The sequence below is a fragment of the Dasypus novemcinctus genome, chromosome 1, assembly GCF_030445035.2.
Source record: "Dasypus novemcinctus isolate mDasNov1 chromosome 1, mDasNov1.1.hap2, whole genome shotgun sequence".
In the NCBI taxonomy this organism is placed as follows: Eukaryota; Metazoa; Chordata; class Mammalia; order Cingulata; family Dasypodidae; genus Dasypus; species Dasypus novemcinctus.
The window spans coordinates 132,205,795-132,229,299 of record NC_080673.1 but is presented as its reverse complement, the minus strand read 5'-3'; the positions used below and the strand labels follow the sequence as shown (position 1 = coordinate 132,229,299).

The following is a 23,505-nucleotide window of genomic DNA, read 5'->3' as shown; positions in this document are numbered from 1 at the left end:
TACTCTGCTATAGTTCCAGTGCTTAGAGCAAAGATTTGCTCATAGCAGGCTCTTATTCAATAAATACTTGCTGAAAATCGAACAGAAGAATTCCACGTATATTGATTTTGACGTGTTTAAGATAATGTGGACAATTTTTTTTACTTTTCTCATTCATAATTTTTAACATGCACATTCCCAAGGATCAGTGTGCTCCACATAATTACCACTTGCAATCCACAGAATTCCTCCTGCTGTCACTCCATTTCCCAACCAGCTTACTTTAAATTTTTACTGTTACTGAATATTTCCACTCTAAATATTTTGGGGCACACTGATCTTTTTTCCCTCGGGGTCATTGCTGTGGGCTATATTTTAAGAATTTTAGTAATGGTAAAGAGTATGAACACTTTTATAGCTCTCATTATTGAGTGCCAGAGCAGCTCACAGAAATTTCAAATTCATTTGGCGTGCAACTCCTGATATGCTGAGCAGCAAAAGGTGTTATTAAAGCAAATGAAGTTTTACATAATCTTAATCCCTCAGCTTCTGTTTCTGATAAAACTGCATATGAAGGTATGGTACAAGTATGCTTCAACGTTTTTGCCTCAGGACCACTTACAGTCGGGAAGTTTATTCTTTGGGAGCAAGTCACTTGGAAAATGTTTCCATGAGTGAACTGAAGTAAACTACATCTTTCCCTTGAAACAAATCTCCAAAAAACCTAGGGAGTCAGAAAAATGTGGATGGTGGCCACTTGATTTTATACATAAAATCAACACAGCTTTGCTCATTTAGTCATGTATTGTTTTATGGCTGTAGCTATAACTGCAGAGTTGTATTGTTACAAAAGAGACCACATGGCCCACAAAGCCTAAGATATTTATCAGGCTCTTTACAGAGAACGTTTGCCGACACTTAAACTATTGTGCAACTGGATACCACAGAAGTCTTCCAGACAGGGCCTTTCTGATTATTTTTTTTCTGATTGAATACTAATGAGTATTAATGGCAGTTGGAAGGATTTGGGAGTGTGGAAGATTGGAGTGTAGCAATATAAGATGAGGAATTATAACTGAGAATTCAGAAATTATGTGACCAACAGTAGCAATGGTGAATGGATTCCAAATGTTTCTTGACCTTATCAAAGGGATTGTTGAGATAAATTTATATACCAGATGAAACAATGAGTTTAATGTGATTTTGGGAATACTATGTGAGCCTATAACATTCTAATTTGATTCATTGGCATTAGGGGCACAAGGAACTGAAGAGTTATTTTCAAACTGATCACCATTGGATCAATGTTATATCAGGGAACGGGAAAAAAATGTAGTCTTCTTAAGATGATAGCCCAAAATGGGACATTTTAATTTATGAACTGTAAGAGAGAAAAATAATAGCTAACACTTACTAAGCACCTATTATGCCAAGTATTGTTCTTAGTGCTGTATGTGTATTAGCCATTTAATTTTTCATGCCAATGCTGTAAGGTTAGGTCTTATTATTATTCTCAATTACAGATGAAGAAATTTAGGTTCAGAGAAGTCAAGACACCTCCCAAGCCACATAGCCAAGGAGGTCTGCCACTTGGGTGTACTCTACCCTAAACAATTTCTCACACAGCCTTGGGGAGGAGACAGAACCCTGAGTGAGAAAACCTAAGTTCCAAACTACCCTGGTAAATTAAAACTGTGATCAGATATTCATTTCAAGTAAGAATAAATGAAGGAGGTATATTTCAAGTAGGAAAATAAGCTGCCCAGTTAGAAATGGCTAAGTGCTAACAAAAAATAGAGATTGGAAACTCAGTGGCTAATGAGTGGACAATTAGTTAGCAATCAATATAATTTTTAAAATGAAATCTCATAGTGGGAAAAGTATATAAAATTTTGAGAATGTGGAACTACAGGATAATCTCTAAATATCATGGTTAAGGAAATATGTTAAAAAATGTTAGGCCATATGAGAACTTTAAAGTAATAAAAAACTTGAACACTTACACTTAAATGAAACAAGTTTTGATTATTCTACTTGAAGAGATGAAGGTTGAGGGAGCAGGTAGATGTATTCCTTATCCTCAACTATTTTATTAAGAATGGACATTAGCTAATTTACCTTTCCTCTGATACAGATATAGCAAAAGTCAAGACACGTACTTCAAACTCAGCATGAGGAACTTGGAGAAAGTGCAATGGAACATTTCTAGGCACTAATAGTGGTTAACCATTATAATGAGTTTTGGAGCAAGGGCATGACTTCCTGGGAATGGTCCTTCTCTCAATGCCTTTAAAAATAAAACCTTATCTTTCCCAGTTATTTAGGTGTGTCCTGTTAGATGGCAAGAATGATAGCGTTTTATCCTCAATTCTATAGGAAACCAAGTACCATACATCTAACCTCCTCTGTGTCTGCTGACTGATTCAAATTCTGTCCTCTAGCAGAAGACCTGCACTAATGATCATTCACTCATCCCTGCCAGAGACTTCTGTGTGAGCACCACTAAGGGGCCTCCGTCCTGCACTGATGGTGGATGAGAGCTTCAAGGAATACATGCTGGCTATGGTGAACCTTGGGGGATAAGAATTAAAGAAGGGTGAGAAGAGCTTACCAGACAAAGATAACATTACAAAGGACTTCGAGCTATTTCTATAGTTCATGGAGAAAACTCAGCTGGAATTGTAAGAGCTTCGGTAAAATGAATATTGGTGAACAACTAGCTGAAGGAGTACGCAGGAGCCCAGTGAGCCATCTTTATGACGTTTAGACTTCTTTCTGCAGGTAATAGGAAAGATACTAAAGGCTCTAAGCAAAGAAGCACATGATATACTAAGGGTCTACAGGTACTGTATGGAAGTCGAGTTTCCAGAGGAGACAAGATGAAGGCAGCAAGACAGTGATACTGTTGCAACACTGTTGGGGTACAGGTGTAGAAATAAGGCTAATGTTCCATGGAAAGGTGATCAAATGTCCCACATATATGAAAGGATCTAAAGTCTAGAAGGGGCCTAAAATAAGTATAAGAGTTATATGGTTTTAGGAATCCAGAAGTAATAAATAAAATGTTATTGAAACTGTCCCTCATCAGGAAAGAGAGTACTTATTTAATATGCTATGTGACCTAGCAATGGTAAATTTTTTTACAGACTTTCTAGCGTACACATAAATGTTACACATGGCCAAAAGAAAAAAGAAAGCAACTTTCCCTCTCAATCGCCAAAGATTTGCCCACCCAGCCTACACCAGCCTGCTTAGCATAGACTCAAGTGTCCTAACAAAGCTATAACGCAGGTGATAAGAAATGGATTCTATATTCAATCCTATCAGTTTATAAATTGTGTTGTCTAGCTTCAGGGACACCCAAGAAGTAGATACACAGCTGGTACACTTTATGTATGATATAGAAGAACCTGATTTTCTAAGAAAAATGTTTGCTTTTTGGAACATAATATACCGCATGCATAAAAAAAAACTGAGTGAATGCTTTTCCTAAACTAAGGAATGCAAAACTTCTAAATAATTGAATCTACAACTAAATAAATGCAGAATCATATGCTTCTCCAGAACAAATGCTGGCACTGCGTCACTGGTAGTGGCTGATGACACCTAGAATTCTTCACCACAGCCTCTGAAACAGTGCTTGTCAGGGAGAGACTTAACTTGGGGTCAACAGGTGAAAGGGAGGAGTTCTGAGGAGATCCCAGGGCTCCTGTGCCTTTACGGCTCCAGCTTGGTTCTAATGAGTAATACAGGACCCAATGTTAGCTGCAAAACACCTGGGTGTACTGGGTGTACTTTGTACTTTGTGGGCAGAATTGCAGCTGCTCAGCAGATGGTAATTAGTCACATTCTGACGTTTGCCATGAATAATGGATTTAGCAAGAAAGGAGTTCCTTAATCTTATTAGACTTTTTAGCTGGCCTGAAGAAATACTTTTCATTTGATTTTATAAAACTGTATTATGCATGTGCCTGGAACAGCTTGATGGGTGGAAGGGAACTATGCCTCACACCTATAGAGTGAACGGATGCCAAATATTTGTTGCAATAAGATTTTCCTCTTTTTTTACCAATGATCTATAGCAAAATTAAATGGCTATCTAATTGCTTCTCTGGAAGCCCAAGTACTCTGTCCCACACTTTACGAGTAATTATTACAATTGGAAATAACAGAAATATTGTTACGCTAAAGACAAAACAGAAATATTGTTGAAAACTGTAACCCTGCACAAATACCAGAGACTTCCAGGTGATGCAAAATAAACCTCAGAGCAAAATGCAACACAGCATAGTCACCAAAGGCTTATTTGCCCAAGGCCATGTTTCCTGAGTTTGTGTCACTTCTGCCTCTTGGAGACTTGCTGAATATAGTTCATGGTTCAGATTAGGCAACCACAGAACTTCATCATGAGAACATTTTTTTTTTTAAGATTTATTTTTTATTTATTTCTCTCCCCTTCTCCCTCCCCCCCACTCCGTTGTCTGCTCTCTGTGTCCATTCACTGTGTGCGAACAACATTTTGAACAACGTTCTGCTGTGTGTTGCCATGTTTAAGAGGCAGAACCTGGAACATTTGTAAGTCTCTTCAAAGAGATGAAAAACTGAGGTAGAAGAATAAAAGGTAATTGCTCTCTCATTTAGTTTCTTTTTCATTAATTTTGTTTCAGAGTGTTAAATTTTAGCAATGTAATCATTTAACTATTTTTCAAATGTTAGGTTGAAAAAGCTGTGTTAAAATTTATGGAATATCTGGGTTCTGATTTTGTAAAATAGCTAGAAATTAAACATGGAAAAGGAACATAGTTATTACATGGTTATTAGCTAGGTAGTAAGGTTACAAGTGATTTTTTATTTTATATAATTTTGAATGTTATCCAAACTTTATATAATGAGTGTGCAATACTCATATTTTTTTCATAATTTTACTTCCACAAAAACATAAAGTATAAACTCTTGTGTGTTTTTTGGAAAGATGGAATCAGGATACATGAGGGCAACAGAAAATACTAAATAGAGAGCATTATTATAAGTATTAAGCCATTTGCCAAGACAAGCCATCATTCCCTATTACTAAGTCTGCAAGCAGTGGCAGAATTCTTTACTCACTTCATCCTTCATTACTAGCAACTTGAATCCTGGCATTAAAAGTACCAACTTCTGCTCCCCTTCTCCATATTTGTCCATGGCTCCAGGTCTTTTTCCCTTTGCCCTCATCTCCTGGCTTAGATAAAGTAATGAAGGAAGAAGAATGGCTCTCAACCTGCAAAGACACTGTCTTTAGCTAGCAAAGTAGGTTATTCACATTTCTATTTCAAACAAAGGGGTTCTGTTACAAAGTTTGAAAACTGAGAAGTGGAGGAGAGGATGGCTATCTGAGTTGGACAAAAAAATTATAAACTCTAAATCATCAGAGCGCTCTGCAGTTTGAATTTTGTTTAATCCTCCAGACTTGAAAGCCCTGGGGAAGGGTACATGTGCCAAAAGGCTGCCCTTTTAGGAAAGGAAAAGTTTCTAACTTGAAGCAGCTCAGAGTATCACTAGTTGGTGGTGGAGGTGGCTGGGATGGTATTGCCCATGATTTGTTTTCCCCATTATTTCTAGGAGACCTATCCTTAGACCCCTGATTCCATCTCTAGTGCTAACAACTGATAATAAAAAGACCTCCATTAGTGATCTAATCAACAAATCAATATAACCAAATTTCTTTCACCCTCTACCATAGCTGATTTTGGCTATTTTGTAACTTTCATAACTCTCATATTTTCTGAGACATTCATTTTCTAATTTCAGGATTGTCCCTGTTTAAAAAAAAAAAATGTCCTGGAGCTGCTGGTGGATAGATGTACTACTTATGTCTGTTTCTCTCAGGTCTTCAAACACCCAGAACTCAGATTATATCAGAAGAATGATAGAATAAGTAATATTTTCATAGTATTAAAAAGCAACTTGAAGAAGTGATAGCTAATTCAAAGGTACAAAACAAAGAAAAGCACCCAAAATGTTTGCTGAATTATGAAAATTCACTCTTTCAATAGTGACTGAGAACACTGTCATTAGATGTTACCAGACATGTGACAAAGAGTATAAGAAGAGAAGCAAAAAATGATTGTATAGTTTTTTAATGCTAGTGCCTCTGGAGAAAGTTTTGGATCTAACAACTCTTACTTTTAAGAGGATAAGTCTCAGTGTTTGATGTTTTAACACACTGGCATGTTTTCCAACAGCCTTAAATTAGAAGAGACACTTGTCCCTACTGCCTCCCTATTTGTCTTCTGGCTTCTAAAAATTTTTTAATGAAAACAACATTTTTAAAGAAAATTCACAACCTGTTATTCCAGTTGGCAACTGTAATGAGCTGCTGCTACATCAGACCTTGTTTTCTATTAGCTCCTGCAGCTGATTCCCCAGGGGCGGCCCAAGAAGTTGGAGATAGGGAAGAAAGAGCGAGGAAGCACATGCTCTGCAATGCCCTTCTCTGGCTCGAAACACACAGAGGTCTCGGGATCACAGCCCTGACATTATCTACAAGTCATGATCAATTTTTATATTTCAGTTCTAATCCAGTAGGGACTTGAAACTACCTCCATTTTGATAAAATACGAATGTTTCTTGTAGCTGATTTTTTTTTGGGGGGAAAGTGGGGGAGGAGAAGATAAAGAAACATCTAGTAGCTAAGAATACTGCTCGAAAGCTCCAGAAAACTCATGTGCCCTATATATATGGATAACACAAAACCCAGTGGTACATATGTTTATGTCAGTTCAATGGGGCCCTCAAACAGAGCAACATCAAAATCACCTCAAGGGCTTATTCAAACACAGATTGCTGGGCCATACCAGCAAAATTTCTTATTCAGTAGCTCTGAACTGGGGCTTAAGAATTTGCATTTCTAACATGTTCCTAGGTGATTCTGGTGCTGCTAGTCCAGGGGCCACACTTGAGAACCACTCTTTTAGATCTAAGGGTGCTAAGAATCAGGGTGATATTATTCTTCAAAGGAAGGGGAGTCTTTCTACTGGCAGGATGCAAGTAGGTGGTCATTCCAATTAGAATTAAAATAATTATATATAATCAGCCTGCTAACACTTCCAATTCTCCCCCTCTTTTACTTCAGTAAGGAACATGAGAATACTGTCCCATCAAACATACCTTGGAATGAGGTTTGCATGTTTCCTACTGTTGCTGAAACCTATTGCAACAAACTTAGTGGTTTCAAACAATATAAATTCATCATTCACAGTTCTGTACATTAGAAATCTGATGCTGGTATGTGTGGGCTAGAATCAAGGTGTCAGCAAGGCTGCATTCCCTCTGGGGGCTCTAGGAGACAATCCATTTCTTGCCTTTTCTCTCTTCTAACGGTTGCCTCCCTTCCTAGGCTCATAACCACCTCCTTCATCTCTAAAGCCATGTGGGTCATGTCTTTCTCACACACCATCACTCAGAAACTGACTCTTCTGTCACCCTCTTCCACATTTATAGGCCCTTGTGATTATATTGGGATCCAGATAGTCCAGGATAATCTCCTTATTTTAAGGTGAGATGGAAAGCAATCTTATTTTCATCTGCAACCTTAACTGCCCTTTGCCATGGAACCTAACATATTCACAGATTCAAGGGAATTGACCTCGTGAGGCCATTATTCTGTCTACCATAGGATTTAAGAATGTCTCCTTTTATCCAAGTATTGTGTGAACACATAGGAGATATTTTGTTAGAAATACGTGAAAGGCTGAATATACAAATGGACAATGACCCACTATCAGCAGCAACCAGACCACTAAACTCTGGCCCATTAACTGTAACAATTAGTCCAGGAAACTGGCCACCATCTATAGCAACCCTTCTAGGAAATCAAACCATAATACCTATAACAATTGACCCAGGACTTGATCAATAACTAACAGCTTCCCTAATTATTGCTTCTGCTTCTAACTTGGGACCAACTGGAGATAGCCAATAAGCTCCCCTACCCAATCAAATAGGGTGCTCTACTTCTTGTAAGCCTGCCTCCAACTTCCTCATGCCAGCAACCTCCAATCAGGTCATAGTTGAAATCGTTCCTTTTTTCCTTATAAAGCTTTCCCACTTCTCTGCCTACCTTTGAGTTTCTGCCAAATGCAAGTGATGGTGGCCAACTCCCTTGTTATAGTAAGCTCTGAATAAATAGACTTTCCTTGTTCTCACGTGGGTGCTCTTTATTTATTTCCACATCAGAATTTGCATTTTAACCAAGATTCCCATAAAATTTGTAAGCACTTGAAAGTGAGGTGTACTGATGTAGGTAGCCAACTTGTCCCTAGATATGGGACAGTATTTAAGGGTGACATACCAGTCAAGTCATAATTCCAATGTCCCAACTTAAGTTCTTTGAGGTTGGCCACTCATATAGTCATTCCTATTCAACAAATAATTATTGAGGGACTACCATGTAACAATGTAATAGATGCTAGGGGAACTACAGCATACCAAACTGATGAGGCTTTTGTAGTTACAGGACTTATCTTCTGGTGGAGGAAGATAGAAGAAAACAAAAGAGTAAATAAAGAAATGTGGTAATTTCATGTAGGCATAAGTGCTATGAGAAAAATAAAACAGGATCATGCAATAGAGAGTTTAGTGAAAGGGCATTTTAGACAGGGTGGTCAGGAATCCTTAAATATTAAACTGAAACTTCAACAATCAGAAGGAAAGAGCATTGTGAAGAGTTGCAGGAGAGTGTTTCAGGCAGAAGATGGAAATGCCACAGGGCTAAACCTGGTGTGTTTTAAGGAGAGAAAGAAGGCAGTAAATAGTTCAAGATGACGTTATAAAGGTCCTTCTGGAACAGATCACTTTGGGCGTTACAGGTTATGGTCAGGAGTATGCATTTTGTTCTGAGTGCAACCTGAAACCTTCCAAAGGTTTACACAGGATGATGTCTTTTAAATGACATTTTAAATGGTCGTTCTGGCGGCTGGGGGAAGGGTGGAAGATAGGGGCAAAGAAATGGAAGCAGAGCGTTCAGATGGGAGGCTGTCACAGTTATCCAGGCAAGAGATGATGGTAGCTTGAACTGAATTGGCAGCGGTGGAGATAATAAGAAGTGGTTGGATTTAGGAATAAATTTTGGAGGTATTGCTGATTGGACTGTGGGGCTGGATATAGAAATGAGCAATTCATTTGGTGCCTATATCTTACTGGGTCTTGCTTCTCATCCTCCCTGGTTTAGTCTTTCATTTCAGGTTTTTCTGATACAAGGCTTATGTATTTGTCTTTTAAACCCAGTTGAAAAGTAAACACAGGTGTGCCACACAACACCAGTCATTACTGGAGCAGATGCAAGCTGGCTGTAAAATGATACCCTTCGCATACAAACAGCTCAGGTCTTTTATGCTTATTGAGGATGACTACCTTGCCTTCACAGTCTGATGCCCCTTGTTCTCTTGGGAGGGAGAAATAAACTATCCATTCTATTAATGAAGTGTTTTATTTATTTTTACTGATATGCTTTTCAGCCTCCTGAACCCCTGGGATTGTTACTAGAGGGTCAGAAGCACAACAAGTGGTCTGTGATTCTCAGGGCCATCAACATGGCATAAGCTAGAGATAGCAGCTTTCCTGTCACAGGCTTCCCTAACCCTGCCCTGTATAATGCTGCCATGACTTTGACCACTGATTTTTACATATTTTGCAAAAAAAATTAAGTAGCCTCCTCATTTCTTTCCTGGGCATCACCCATCTATCTACCACACTATGTAGAATATGTCTACTCATATCATCCACTTTTGTTTCAAACCCTTAAATGTCTTCCCATTCCCCTTGGTATAAAAAACCCAAATCTTTATCATGCAGACAAAGTCCTGCTTGGTGTCTCTGCTGCCCTCCTCTTCAGCCTTCTTTCAAGAAAAGTTTTTCTCTGTGTTCTGTACCTCAGCCCCACTAGTCCCCTGTCACTGCTGAAACTCTGAGCTCCTTTTGGCCATAAGGATTCCTGTGATAGAAATGCTTCCCTGCCTACTTCCCTTAACCTCATTAACTCCTCCCTCTTTCAGCTCTGGGCACAAATATCATTTCCAGGGAGAAGACTTCCTGGAACCCCTTTATTAAGCGACTTTCTTTTCCTAAAACTGGGTTCCTTTCCTTCAGCCTTGAGTTAGATCTGCAGCTTTAGAAAGCAAGGTCCATGAAAGTAGTGCTCTTGTCTGCTTTGCTTGAAATTTTCAACTCTACAGTCCTATAGTACACATCTGGCTCTTGATATATTCTCTGTAAATATTTAAGAAAGAAAATATATAAAATTGAATCCTGAATAACTCTTACAAAAAAAAAAATCTTACACCAGCATAGCTAACACATCCAGAAATTCAAGGAAGCACCTTAAGAGCAACATTCAGAAGTCCTTGACTTTTGACTTCATCAGATTCTATGGAAACACTTTTGGTATATCTGGGGCACACAGATGATCTTATTTTTTTCACCTGCTGAAATAATAACATAGGTAAATATGGGGTAGATAAATTTTATTGGGAATAACAGATTATTGAATTATATGGATATGCTTCTATATATTTGAATAAAATAGGGCTTAATGAATCACTATTGACAGTACACATATATTAAAGAATACCTCATATAAATGAGGCTTCATAGATGACTTTTTTAAATCCACCCTCCCTTGCAGCCTTTTGCATGCTGTCTGCTCTGTGTGTCCATTTGCTGTGCATTCTTCTGTGTCTGTATTTTATTTTTATTTATTCCACCCCACCCCTTGCAGCTTGTTTTTTGCTGTCTGCTCTCTGTGTCTGTTCGCTGTGTGCTCTCCTGTGTTGTTGCTTGTCTCCCTTTTGTTGTTGTTGTTGTTGCGTCACCTTCCTGTGTCAGCTCTCTGCAGCACTCTGCAGTACTCGGGCCAGCAGCTCTCCTGGCTCTCCATAGCATGCAGGGGAGCCTGCCTTCACAAAGAGGCCCTGGGCCCATGTGCAGTGCTGATGCGTGCAAGGAGTGCTGTGCCACGCAGGGGTGTCCCCCGCATAGGGGAGCCCCACGCGCAAGGAGTGCGCCCTATTAGGAGAGCTGCCCAGCCCGACAGAAAGTGCAGCCTGCTTAAGAATGGCGCTGCCCACACCGAGAGCTGACACAACAAGTTGATGCAACAAAAAGAAACACAGATTCCTGAGCCACTGACAACAACAGAAGTGGACAAAGAAGAAGACGCAGCAAATAGACACAGAGAACAGACAACTGGGGCAGGTGGGGGGGGGAGGGGAGAGAAATAAATAAATAAATCTTTAAAAAAAAACAACAAAAAACAAAGAGGCCCTGGGTATGAGCCCAGGGCCTCCCATATGGTAGATGGGAGCCCAAATTTTTGAGCCACAGCCGCTTCTCCATAAATGATTTCTTATTGACATTTTGTGACATAACAGGCATGTAATCCAGTTTCTCATACTGAAAATTTCTTTTAGTTTTACTGGGTCATCAAACAAGAATAATGTGGTTTTCAAAAACAATCCCCATGGAGAAAACATTTCTCATTTTTATCGGAGTTGATACTAAACAAATGTTTCAAGCCTTTTGCTTCTGGCCTCCTTTAAAATCACTACTTCTTATAAAAATATGTCAGAAAGGGCTTCCTTAGCTTTAAAGAAAGAAATCCAATGGCCTTCAGGAGAGTGGTGACCTCTCTTTATAAACGCACCTGCAGAGTTCACTGGGCCAGGCAATACTTGCTCCTAATCCTTTGATCAAGAGAAGACACTGGAACGTGCGACCTGTACAAACACTGATTTCTGGCTCTACCAGCCAGGTAAGAAGCAGTCTCTGGAACACTGGCCCTTTGTGTTGAATTTGTGCTTATAAGTGCATGTGGCTGGGTATCTTTGTTTCAGTAAAGGGTGCCAGCTAACACACTTGGAAAAAGAAATTCTTTGGAATACTTGACTTTCAGCTAAAATTTATTACATCAGGCTAATTAAACTCATTTACTAAGGACAGAAAAGCACGCATGTCTTTTGGGCTATTGTTAGAACAGATGCAACAAGGAAGGGTTTGCACTGGGTTCTTAAATAGGAAAAAAGTCTAAAAGGTTCTGAAAGTGAAATCTGATCGGCATTCTAAAACTAGATTTGAATCTTTTTTTTTTTTTTTTTTAATAGATAGTTGGTGCTTACTACCTCTAAAATGCCCTGATTTCATTCTAGGGACTGAAGTGAAAGTATTTTGAAAGCAATTGTGCTGGTGAACCATTTTATTTTTATTTATTTATTTTTTCTCAGCTCACTTTTTTACATTAACCCTGTGCATCAGAGAGTAGTAAGGGCCCCAGACAGTGTTACAGTCACTGGAATCTTAGTCCTTAGACCTAGACTATGCCAACACCATTCAGAGATGTGACCAGAGAATTCTAGTCCAGTAGGAAAATACAAAGTATATTGCTCATCATGATATCAATATCAGGACCTGTTACTTTATTTTTCATATCATTCTCATAAAATTCGCTGAAACCATAATTTCGTTAAACATATTCTGTTTTCCTATTACTTTCAAATATTTTCATGTATTTCTGTGCAGAAAAATAAAAATTCATTAAAAAGTTGGTAAGTTCTGTCTTATTCACTAGAACAATGCCTAGCATAGAGTGAGAGTTGAATAATTACTCCTTACGTGAATGAAAGAATGGGGGCATTTGTCATATTCATGGCTTGGAACTATCATAATTGGGCAGTGGTGTTTTAATTTCACGGGACTGTTTGCAGAGATTTGAGAACCTTTGGTGTCTCGTCTTCATCAGAGCTGCCCTTTCTTGATCACTCTGGATCTAGGAATTTCACTGATGTGAGGTCTAGAGTTCTCAGAACTTTAATCCTTTCTTCCTCTGAGCAGCTGTTCTTAGACTTCAGTATGCATCAGAATCACCTGAGTTGTTCTGGGGCAGGTCCAGAATCTATGTTGTTAAGGACTCTACTTTGTTAAGAAACATCTGATTTGGAAGCAGGTGTTCATAATCACATTTGGAGAAATACCATCTTTAAGTCTGGTATTTGTGTAAATATGCTGCTATAATATTTTATTTTACCCCACTGGAGCTCCAATCAAACAAGAATACTAAGCCTGAAAAGGACTCTGATTATACAAGATAAACTACAAGTTCTCAATTCTGTCAATTTAAATATGACTCAAAATAAGGGTCACTGGTATCTCAGGCCTTCCTTTGGGCCATCTTCTCCAAAAAAAAAAATTGGTTTCAATGTGATATATTTAACAGCAGATAAATAATAAAATGGGAATGCATACAGGTTCTCAAAATTTGATAGTTTTCTTCCTCTTCTTACACTCATAATTACTATAAAGTATTTATTAAAAAGGGTTTCCGAGGTAAAAAATCATTATAGATTACTTGTTTTAAGGTTATTTTGTAGGAGAGTGATGAATATATTCTGCTGAGAGCTACAGTAGGGCTTTTCAAACTAATTATTCATGTACTACTTTCATGATTTTGGCCAATTCCAAGTATCGTCTGTTTTCACTTACTTTTTTTCTAGTTGAGCAATAACATTTTGTGAAATCAAAGATTGTATGTCCTGGTTATGTTTTCTCATACTTTACATAATGTTCAAATAAAAAACTGTCATCTATGCTTCACTTAAAATCATCTTATGTACCAAAATCATCCAGGTACCCCACTTTGGGAAACAGAAGATATAAAAGATGCTTAGGTCTTACCTTCAAATGGTTTATATTCTACCAAGGGAAACTAAGCAACTGTCTATGAAACAATAACGAAATGACAGAAGGCCTTAAGCTATTGGTGGGAGAGTAAATTCATAAAACTTTTTTAGAAAGCTAATTTGTAGCTATAATATTACATTTATTTATACTTTGGTTTAGTAATTCCACTTCTGTGAATTAGCCATTGTGTATTCAAAAAATTGGACTATCTTAAAGACCAAAATTGAGGGAATGATTATAATTGACTTTTCTATATCATTGATGTTATGATGTCATTAAAATCATCTTTAGGAAGATTCTTTAATGGTATGGGGAATATATTTAATATAATCTCAGGTGTGTAAAATAAGATACAGTATGATCTCAACTATATCAAATAGAATCCTTAGGAGAAGGAGAACATGCCAAAATTAAACAGTACATTTTTGTTTTTCTTAATGCTGGGATTACGGATTATTTTTATTTTCTCAATTTACATGTTTCTATATTTTCTCAGCTCTTGGAATGCTTATATATAATATAACTATATAAAATATAATAATTTTTAAAAGTAATTATTAGGAAAGAAATATTTTTAAGACCAAAAATGAAAAAATTAATAAGGGCTAATTAAAATCTTACTGAGGCTCAGAGGAGTTCATGAGGAAAATATGGACCTGAGAGTGGGGTACTATAAAATATTACAAAGGAAACAACAAATTGACTTGGAGATGGGCATTTTATGGAATAGATGTCTATCTCAGTGAAAATCAAGACATAAATTCATACAGATGAATAAAAGATGGGTTTGTGAGGGAGAAGGAGAAGTTACCAATGAAATGGCTGGTTATGACTACACATGAGGTGGATATAAATCATTTAGAACAGAACAAATAGCTCTGGGAAGGTGAAAGATGAAACTGTTCTAGAGGAACTGAGGAATCAAAGGACATGAGATATCTTGAGAATAACGAGAATTGCACATATACAAATGGTCTGAATAAGAAAGAATAGGAATATCTCTAAAAGTAGGAGAGGACCAGACTTGTGAGGAGCTTCTCCTGGATATTTTTCTTGAGATTGTACCTGAGTAGAGAGGTGTTAGCTTATGGAGATGTTAGTGAGTGCAGGCAGGGGATTACTGATTGCCATTTGGAATACCTGGTATTAATTTAGAGGTTATTCCAATCTTATTAAATGAAAACTGGGAGAGAAAAGCCCTTGCTTCCTCAGGAATCCAGGAATTAAATAGCAGCTATCTCACTGCTGAAGTAGACCAGGGCAAACTGAAACCTTAAATGAGAGGTGGGCCCATGAATTAGTTAACAATGCATTAGCAATGCATTGGCAGATTGAGGTCAGAACCAAATTTCATTAGATAGACTGAGTTAAACCTGGTAAAGGGAAAATATGTATTTGGGTTGGTACATTCTTCTTTGAGGTTGTGTCTCTAACCTTCCCTCCCAGGGTGGTAAATTTATTTTCCTGGTTGATTAAACTTGTGCTGTATAGAAGACAGATGGACAAAAAGATACACTGGTGTGGAGACGCATTATGGTGTTTGGAGACTCATCTCTTCCTTCCACTGTCTTCTTTTGAAGGAGGTCAATGTGGTGAGGGGACGTTTTCCCTGGGGCTGTTCTGGGTTCTTTCCCTGTTCCTCACTTCCTGTCACTCTCGTATGAGACTTTCACCCTTGAATCACAACTCCTCTCATTTCTCCATTATTTACTTTGAACCCCATTTGCCTCTGTCTCTTAGTCCTTCTTGTAGATCACTGAGATCTGCAGCTGGAGTGCTCCAGGTAAAATGTTCAGTCAGATCCTGTTACTCATGTGCTCAAGCCCCTTCAATGGCTTCTCATCCTATTTGGTGGGAAAGACATTCTTACTAAGACCTAAGAGACACTCCATGTCTGGACCCGTTATGTCTCTAACCTCACATTCTCTTACTATCCTTTCCAACTCACTTTCCCCACTCTGGCCTCCTAGAACTTGAAAGGCATGCTCTTGCCTCAGGGCTGTCAACTTGTCCCTTGTCTGGAATGCTCCCAGCCAGACTCCTGCATGCTAGCTCTCTCACCTCCTTCAGGTCCTGTCTTCAAAGGCTTACATTCTACCTGGAGAAAATCCAGCATCTTTCCATGAAACAATAAAGAAATGCCAGAAGGCCTTCAGCTATTGTTTAAGCTCCATAGGTACCTGTTCATGAAGACTTTTCTGGTCATCTTAAATAAAATTGTCACCCTTTTTACTGTCTACCCCCAATAACTCATTACTCTCCTTTCTTGCTTTATTTTTATGCTTCACACAATTCAGCATCAAACAGCACATATTTTTTACTCATGCATCTTACTTTTTGGCTGTATCTCCCTTTATAGAATATAACCCCTAGTTGGGATTTTGTTTTGCTTATTAGCTGAATGCTCAGGGCCTAGAAGAGCACCTGGTCCACATGAGCAGTCAATATGTATTTGATTATCAGATGAAGAGGTTACCTATTTTTACCTCATGTCTTCTTCCAACCTCTTTCTTCTATTTTATGTTTATGTTCAAGCAGTGGCTTTAATTTCATCTTTGACCATATTTGTTCCCTCTTTTTTCCTGTTGCCCAATTATATCTCATTCATGCGCTTCTCCTCTACCTTTTTTTTTTTTTTTGCCTTTTTTTTCACTTCCCACCCCCAGTGAGACTTAGATCATGTTCCAGTGCCACTTTATTTCTATATTTCTATATTTCTATAGTGTTTATCCCTCTATCCACTTCAGCTTCTCCTCTAGCTCAGCCTGGTTCAGTTCCATCTTTACTTTTATAGTTTACAAATCCCAAACCAGCAGAAGAGGCTATGTGCTGTGTATAAGAAAATGGCCACCTATTGCATAACCTAATGGTAAGAGTGAAAGAAAAAAAAAGTGCATACTGAGGAGCAAGGGAGGGAGAGGGAAGGACAGGATAACCTGCTCTGGGCCCTTGGGCTAATTCATTCTTTTGGATCCTTTAGGATGGGATTTTTTTTTTTCCCAAATTTTACTCAATTTATTCATTTTTTAAAAAATATTACATTCAAAAAATATGAGGTCCCCATTCACCCCCACTGCCCCCACTCCACCACTCCCCCCACAGTAACACTCTCCCCCATCATCATGACACATCCATTGCATCTGGTGAGTACATCTCTGGGCATCGCTGCACCCCATGGCCTGTGATCCACACCGTAGCCCACACTCTCCCACATTCCATCCAGTGGGCCATGGGAGGACATATAATGTCCGGCAATTGTCCCTGGAGTACCACCTAGGACAACTCCAAGTCCTGAAAATGCCTCCACATCTCATCTCTTCCTCCCATTCCCCGCACCCAGCAGCCACCATGGCCACTTTTTCCACACCAATGCCACATTTTCTCGATTATTAACCACAATATTTCATGAATAGAATATCATTAAGTCCACTCTAATTCTTACTGTATTCCTCCTTCCTGTGGACCTTGGCTTGGTTGTATCCATTCCACATCTATGTCAAGAGGGGGCTTAGATTCCACATGGATACTGGATGCAATCCTCCTGCTTTCAGTTGTAGGCACTCTAGGCTCCATAGGTTCTATGGTCATGGCAGATGGGGTTCACTGCCATGTCAATTGGCCCTTCTTTGGAGCTGGTGTTTCTGTGTGATGGAGCTGGACTCAGATGTGATCTCTTTTCACAAGCCTTTCATGTTACTTTACTGGAATTGTAGTTGGTGCTGGGGTTTAAGATATATCTAGGGGATTTGAATCTCTGGACTGACAATATGATAGCCAGGGCCTGAGCCTCAATAGACTTCAGCTCCTACACTCTGATTTATTGGACTTACCCCACTCAGCTAACATGGAGTTGAAGAATGTCAACCACCACACCATGGAGCCTAGGACGGGATTCTTAATCTTTTTTGTTCCATGGACCCCTTTGCCAGTCAGGTGAAAACCGTGGACCCCTTACTAAGTCCACACTATACTGTGTATTATTTAATAAATATACCACACCCACACCAACAGGTCCCCATAAGAATAATGTTTTTTTCGATTTCAATTCAAGCTCATGCACCCCTGGTTAAGAACCTCTGCTTTAGGAGGAGCCATAGATATTTCACCTAGTGCTGCTCTTGAGAATTGTACCAATTATTAAAACAGAAAGTTTTAGCTTTCAATAAAATTAAACCACCATTTATGAAACATGAGTGATTGTCCATGAGAGACTACGGCTTAGTAGTCTTTAGGAATATATTTATTTAATTTCTTACTAAAAGTTTCATCTGGTGATTTGTAAATTTTTGGTCTTGTGGATCATACATCATGTTTAGAAAAAAATGTTGAAGGATATGACCCACAAATGACTGGCAAGATGGATAACATATCATAGAGGTATGTGTTTACCTTGTAATGAATGTCCTGTCATTGACGAAGATCCAAGAATGGCACTGGAGGGCCATCATAGGCCTCTTTCTCTCCGTGAGGTTGTCTGAGGATACCCTAAAACATTAGAATAGCATTAATGATGTGTTCCTCTCATGTTTTCAGAAAATAGTGCTACTTCACATATGACAGGTAGGTAAGGCTGGGGAGGGAAGGAAAACGAAGACTATTCTCTTATCATATGCCTGCTATGGACCTTATACTATGTGTGCCGGCCATTTATAGATGTTAATCCTCAGAACACCTATAACAGGATTATAGATTTAATCCTCAGAACATATCAGCAAGGTATGGGTATTATTGCTGCCCTTTCAAATCCCTTAGTAAGTAGAGGAGCAGATAATTTGAAACAATGTCTGAATGCCTTCAAGTCTCCTGCTTTTTTCTTTTTCCCAATATTGCTTTGTAATCTGTCTATAATGAGTCCATTCAAAAAGATTCTTTATAAAGAGTTTTCTAAGTCTACAGGGATTAATATTGAAGGTGAGTGAGATGTTCTTGAAAATCTTCAAAAAACATAAGTTTTAACCACAATTCACTTTGAGCAGTCTTCTAAACTTCCTTTTCATACTGGTTCACAAGATCATTCATTTAGAGTATAGGTAAGAATGTGTTTTAAGCAATGTTTGGGTGTTTTCCTCAATATATGCTTTTGGGAAAAATCCATTATATTTCACTTGATATGAGTTCACATTTAAAAGACAAAATTACACCTTTTATCTAATTTAGAGAAAATAAATAATAAAGAAAGAGGGCATGTAATTTTGACAATCCCTGAAGAAATGAAAAAGAAAAAAGAAGAAGAGAAATATTGGATAGGCAACAAGTATTTATTTTAACACACACAGGCTACACACACACATATATATTTGTTTATAAGGAGGTACTGGGGATTGAACCCAGGACCTCATACATGGGAAGCAGGTGCTTAACCACTGAAATACTCTGCTCCCCAATGAGTGTGTTATTTTTTCATTTATTTGTTTGTCTTGTTTTTAGGAGGTACTGGGATGACATACAATTTTTGGTAATCAGTTTGAGGTATTGATAAACATGGGATAGAAAGAGAGGGAGGGAAAGAGAGAGAAAGGTATATAAGGGTTGAGGGCAATATTTCTAAGAGAATAATGCAGTAACAAGCATGGACCATGAAAATGCTAATGATTTTCAAATTTATAAGCAAATTCTTGGATCAAAATTACACTGATAATCACTTTACTATTGAAGGGTGCATTAACCTGGTAAGGAATGCATCCAGTATGTTTGAATTTGCATAATTCCTTTTATAAAGAATTCCACTTCAGACTCCTTTAATATTTTATTTGTAATAACAATCTAAGGATTTTTTCATTTTTCAATTGCATCCAAAGTGCTGATGCCACAAGATTCTAGTGCTTTAAAGTTTTTATCCTGTTCCATCTCTCTATACATGCCCAGATTACTTGGAGTGTTTGAAGCTGTTATTTCATGGTGCAGGGCTTACTTTTTATTGAGAAGCAGTAAAGGAAAAAGAGAAGTCACATGAGGAATTCTTTTTTGTGGCATGATAACATCTCTGAGGTCATGATGGTTTTATATTTTATAGTAAAACTTCCATAAATTTATGAAAAATTCAAATGTTTTACTGACATTATATTTTATAATAAAATTTCCAGAGACTTATTAAAAAAACAAAAGTTTTAAACTTCTGCTTGCTTAGCAATTATTGGATTCCCAAATGCTTTGCAATCCAAAAGAAGGCACTTTGCAATGGTTGGAATTCTGGGGGGCCACATGAAAACACAAGTTGGTTAAAGCAGAGAGGAAATGCTAGTGCAGTGTTTGGAGGTATGCAGGAAAGAAAAATATATTTTGTAAACTGAAAAACTACAGATTTTCAAGGCAAAGAAAGATTGGCCAAATTGACAAGTCCAGTTTTGCAATATTTCTAGAATGCGTTCCCTCCTGTTTAATTCTGTGCACAAGAACACATTCCTTCCACCACATCAATTCAACCCAAACAGGCTGAATCCTACCCTAGTCAGGCAAGCATAATTTCAAGTTTCCAGGCAGCTAAAATCAAGCTCTGACTCGAAGGGTCGTTTAAGTATGAGGTAACATCCTTCAAGTCTCCTTCAGGCTCTAGAAACTGCACTCAGTCATGAATAATCTCCTTCTTTATGCTTTCATATAAATGGCATTAAGGTGTGACCAGAGATTGTAAATTTAATATTTTCTAGTCATTCCATTTTGCAGAAGTTGAATATTTAATTACCAACACTCCAAGCCCAGAGAATCAAAGGGAACAGAGCTGGAATAAAAACAGATGGACTGCAGAGAAAAGTTCTGTTTTCTATAAAATAAAAGGGGAGGGGAGATTTCCTCCGTTTCCTTCCAAATAGGGTTATTTTGGTTGAGGCAAGTTGCTAGTCCAGAATGCTAATCCAACAACACAACAAAAAGAGCTATTCTCACAAAGTCCTAATGTATCTTTTCCTCTGTAGCACTTTGTTAATTTGCAGTTTTATATTCAATTTGAAAACCATGAGAACATCTGACGAAGTGTATTGTAATAGTTTCTAACTGACTTCTTAGGTGGAGTCTCCCTTTATTCTTTTACCATTTTGACTATCACATTATCCTCTTGTTCACAAACCTTCCATGGGATCTCATTCTTACTACATTCAACCCAAATCCTTAACCAAACCTTTAGCCTTCCCTAAATTCTACCCAAACCTATTTTTCCAAACTCAAAATTCCAGCTCTTCTTTAACGTTTGACCCTCTAGTCCTACTGGAATCTCAAACTATCAAGTCTCTGCTCACCAGTTCCCTCCCACCCGGGGTCCATACCTCTGATTCCTTCTAGTCCCTGCTCTAGTAGGACCTCATGAAGTTTCCCCAGAGCCCATTCTTCACTGTTGTGATGTTCCACTTTGCTTTCCACCTCTATTTTCATTACTAACTTATACTTGATCCCCCTTTCTGCTCATAGTCTCTTTCTCCAAGAAAAGTGCTTCCTTAGTTATCCTTTTGGACTGAGGACATCATTGGGAGGAGTTACATGGAAGAGGCACAGAGGACTCATGCAGGAGGAGACAAAAGGTTAGCCAACAAGATCAGGCAAAGTAATGCTGTAGGCCAGAAGTCACACGGGCATTTTAGACTGGCCTGTGGGACAGAGACACAGCATGCCCCATGAACCCAGTAAATCCCAGTCCTCATTCACAGGATTGGGTCTGTGCTGACTGGATATACACCCCTTGTTCTTGCTTCTAAAACCTGAGTTTAGTCCCTAGATTTTGTTATTCTTTTCACCCACACAAAGGGTTATTGATGCCCCCTAGTGAGATCCCCAGAGATGACCCTGCTGCTCAAACATGACCTTCTCCTTCTGAGAACCAGACTATCTACCTCTTTAATTTTGGTTACTCTCACTGTATACTTCCTTCCATGTCCCAATGGCCTATCCCTTGCCAAATGGTTCATTTTCTGTCCTTCTTTTCTTTGCCTTTTAGCAGCATTTGAAGAAATTAATTGCTCCGTCCTTTTGAAATACTTTTTTTCCTTGCGGCATGGAGTTTGTGTGTGATGGAGCTGAACTCAGATGTGATCTTCGTCCACAAGCCTCTCCTGTTACTTTTACCGGAACTGTAGTTGGTGCTGGGGTTTAATGTATACCCAGGGGATCTGAATCTCTGGACTGACCATGTGATAGCCATGCCCTGGGCCTCAACAGACTTGCAGCTCCTACACTCTGGTTTATTGGACTTACCCCACTCATCTAACATGGAGGTGAAGAAAGTCGACCACCACAACAGGGAGCCAAGTGTGTCTACAACTGAAAGCAGGAGAATTGCATCCAGGATCCATGTGGAATCTAAGCCCCCTCTTGATATAGATGTGGAGTGAACATGGCCATTCTAGGGTCCACAGGATGGAGAAATAGAGAATGGATTACAGTGGACTTACTGATATTCTATTCATGAAATATTGTCATTAGTAATCGAAGAAAATGTGGCATTGGTGTGGAGAAAGTAGCCGTGGTGGCTGCTGGGGGTAGGGAGTGGGAGGAAGAGATGTGATGTGGGGGCATTTTTGGGGGTTGGAGTTGTCCTGGGTGGTACTGCAGGGACAGTTACCAGACATTGTATGTCCTCCCATGGCCCACTGGGTGGACTGTGGGAGAGTGTGGGCTATGGTGTGGACCATTGACCATGAGGTGCAGCGGTGCTCAGAGATGTATTCACCAAATGCAATGAGTGTCTCATGATGATGGAGGATGTTGTTGTTAAGGGCAGAGGAGTGGAGTGAGGGGTGTGGGGGGTATAGGGGGACCTCATTTTTTTTAATGTAACATTAAAAAAATAAAGAGAAAAAAAAAAGACTAAACAGCAACAACTACGACTTTGTCTTACTTCTTGCTCCGTCACAGGCCTCAGTTTTCCATCTTTCTCTGTATTCTTTTTTTTTTTTTTTATTTAAAAGTGTATTTATCTCTACATTTCCTTCTCTTTTTTTTTTTTTTAATTTTTTTATTTTTTATTGACTTTGTAATAATATTACATTAAAAATATATATGTGAGGTCCCATTCAACCCCACCCCCCCACCCCCCCTCTCCCCCCCCCCAACAACACTCGTTCCCATCATCATGACACATCCATTGGATTTGGTAAGTACATCTTTGGGCACCTCTGCACCTCATATACATTGGTTCACATCATGGCCCATACTCTCCTCTATTCCATCATGTAGGCCCTGTGAGGATTTACAATGTCCGGTGATTACCTCTGAAGCACCATCCAGGGCAGCTCCATGTCCCGAAGACGCCTCCACCTCTCATCTCTTCCTGTCAGATCGCTAAATGCTGGCTTGTGTCAATTGTCTGCTCTTGGCTCCCTTCTCTTCTCTATCTATACTTTATTCCAAGTAATTGAATCCATCTGCAGGCCAGCTTCTCTGCTGAACTCCAGACTCATATTGCTGCCTAAACTTTATTGGTTGTATAACAGGCATCTCAATATCAATACAGTCAAAACAGAACCACCAGATTTCTTCTATGCTCCAGAATTCCCTTCTCCAAATTCTTTCCCATCTAATTAGGCACTAAAACTTAGAATCAGTCTTGCTTGTTCCTCTTACTTCATAATCAGCTTTCAATCTAAGAGTATGCCTGATTTGCTCTCTCCAATGTACATTCTGAATTCAAAAGTTTCTATTTCCACTCTACTTGCTGGTGGCACTAAGCCCAGCCACTGTCTTTTTTTCCCTACTGGATTACTGCATTACTGCATTTCAGGCTTCTAATTGGTCTTCCTGCATCCACATTGTGACTATATTTCATTCTCCACACAGCAATCAGTATGAAGGATTTAAAGATCTTGTCATTCCATGATTAAAATCCTGCAA

At 38.7% G+C, this 23,505-nt stretch overlaps 1 protein-coding gene across 3 annotated transcripts in view; it reads right to left on the bottom strand.

Annotated features, from left to right (window-relative positions):
• RASSF6 (Ras association domain family member 6) overlaps positions 1-23,505 on the bottom strand; it is an 84,257-nt gene that overhangs the window by 52,925 nt on the left and 7,827 nt on the right. For all 3 annotated transcript variants that reach the window (XM_004465318.5, XM_071216037.1, XM_071216039.1), the window contains exon 2: positions 18,079-18,174. In XM_004465318.5, coding sequence (XP_004465375.2) covers positions 18,079-18,174 — 96 coding nt within the window. The remainder of the gene's footprint in view (positions 1-18,078; positions 18,175-23,505) is intronic.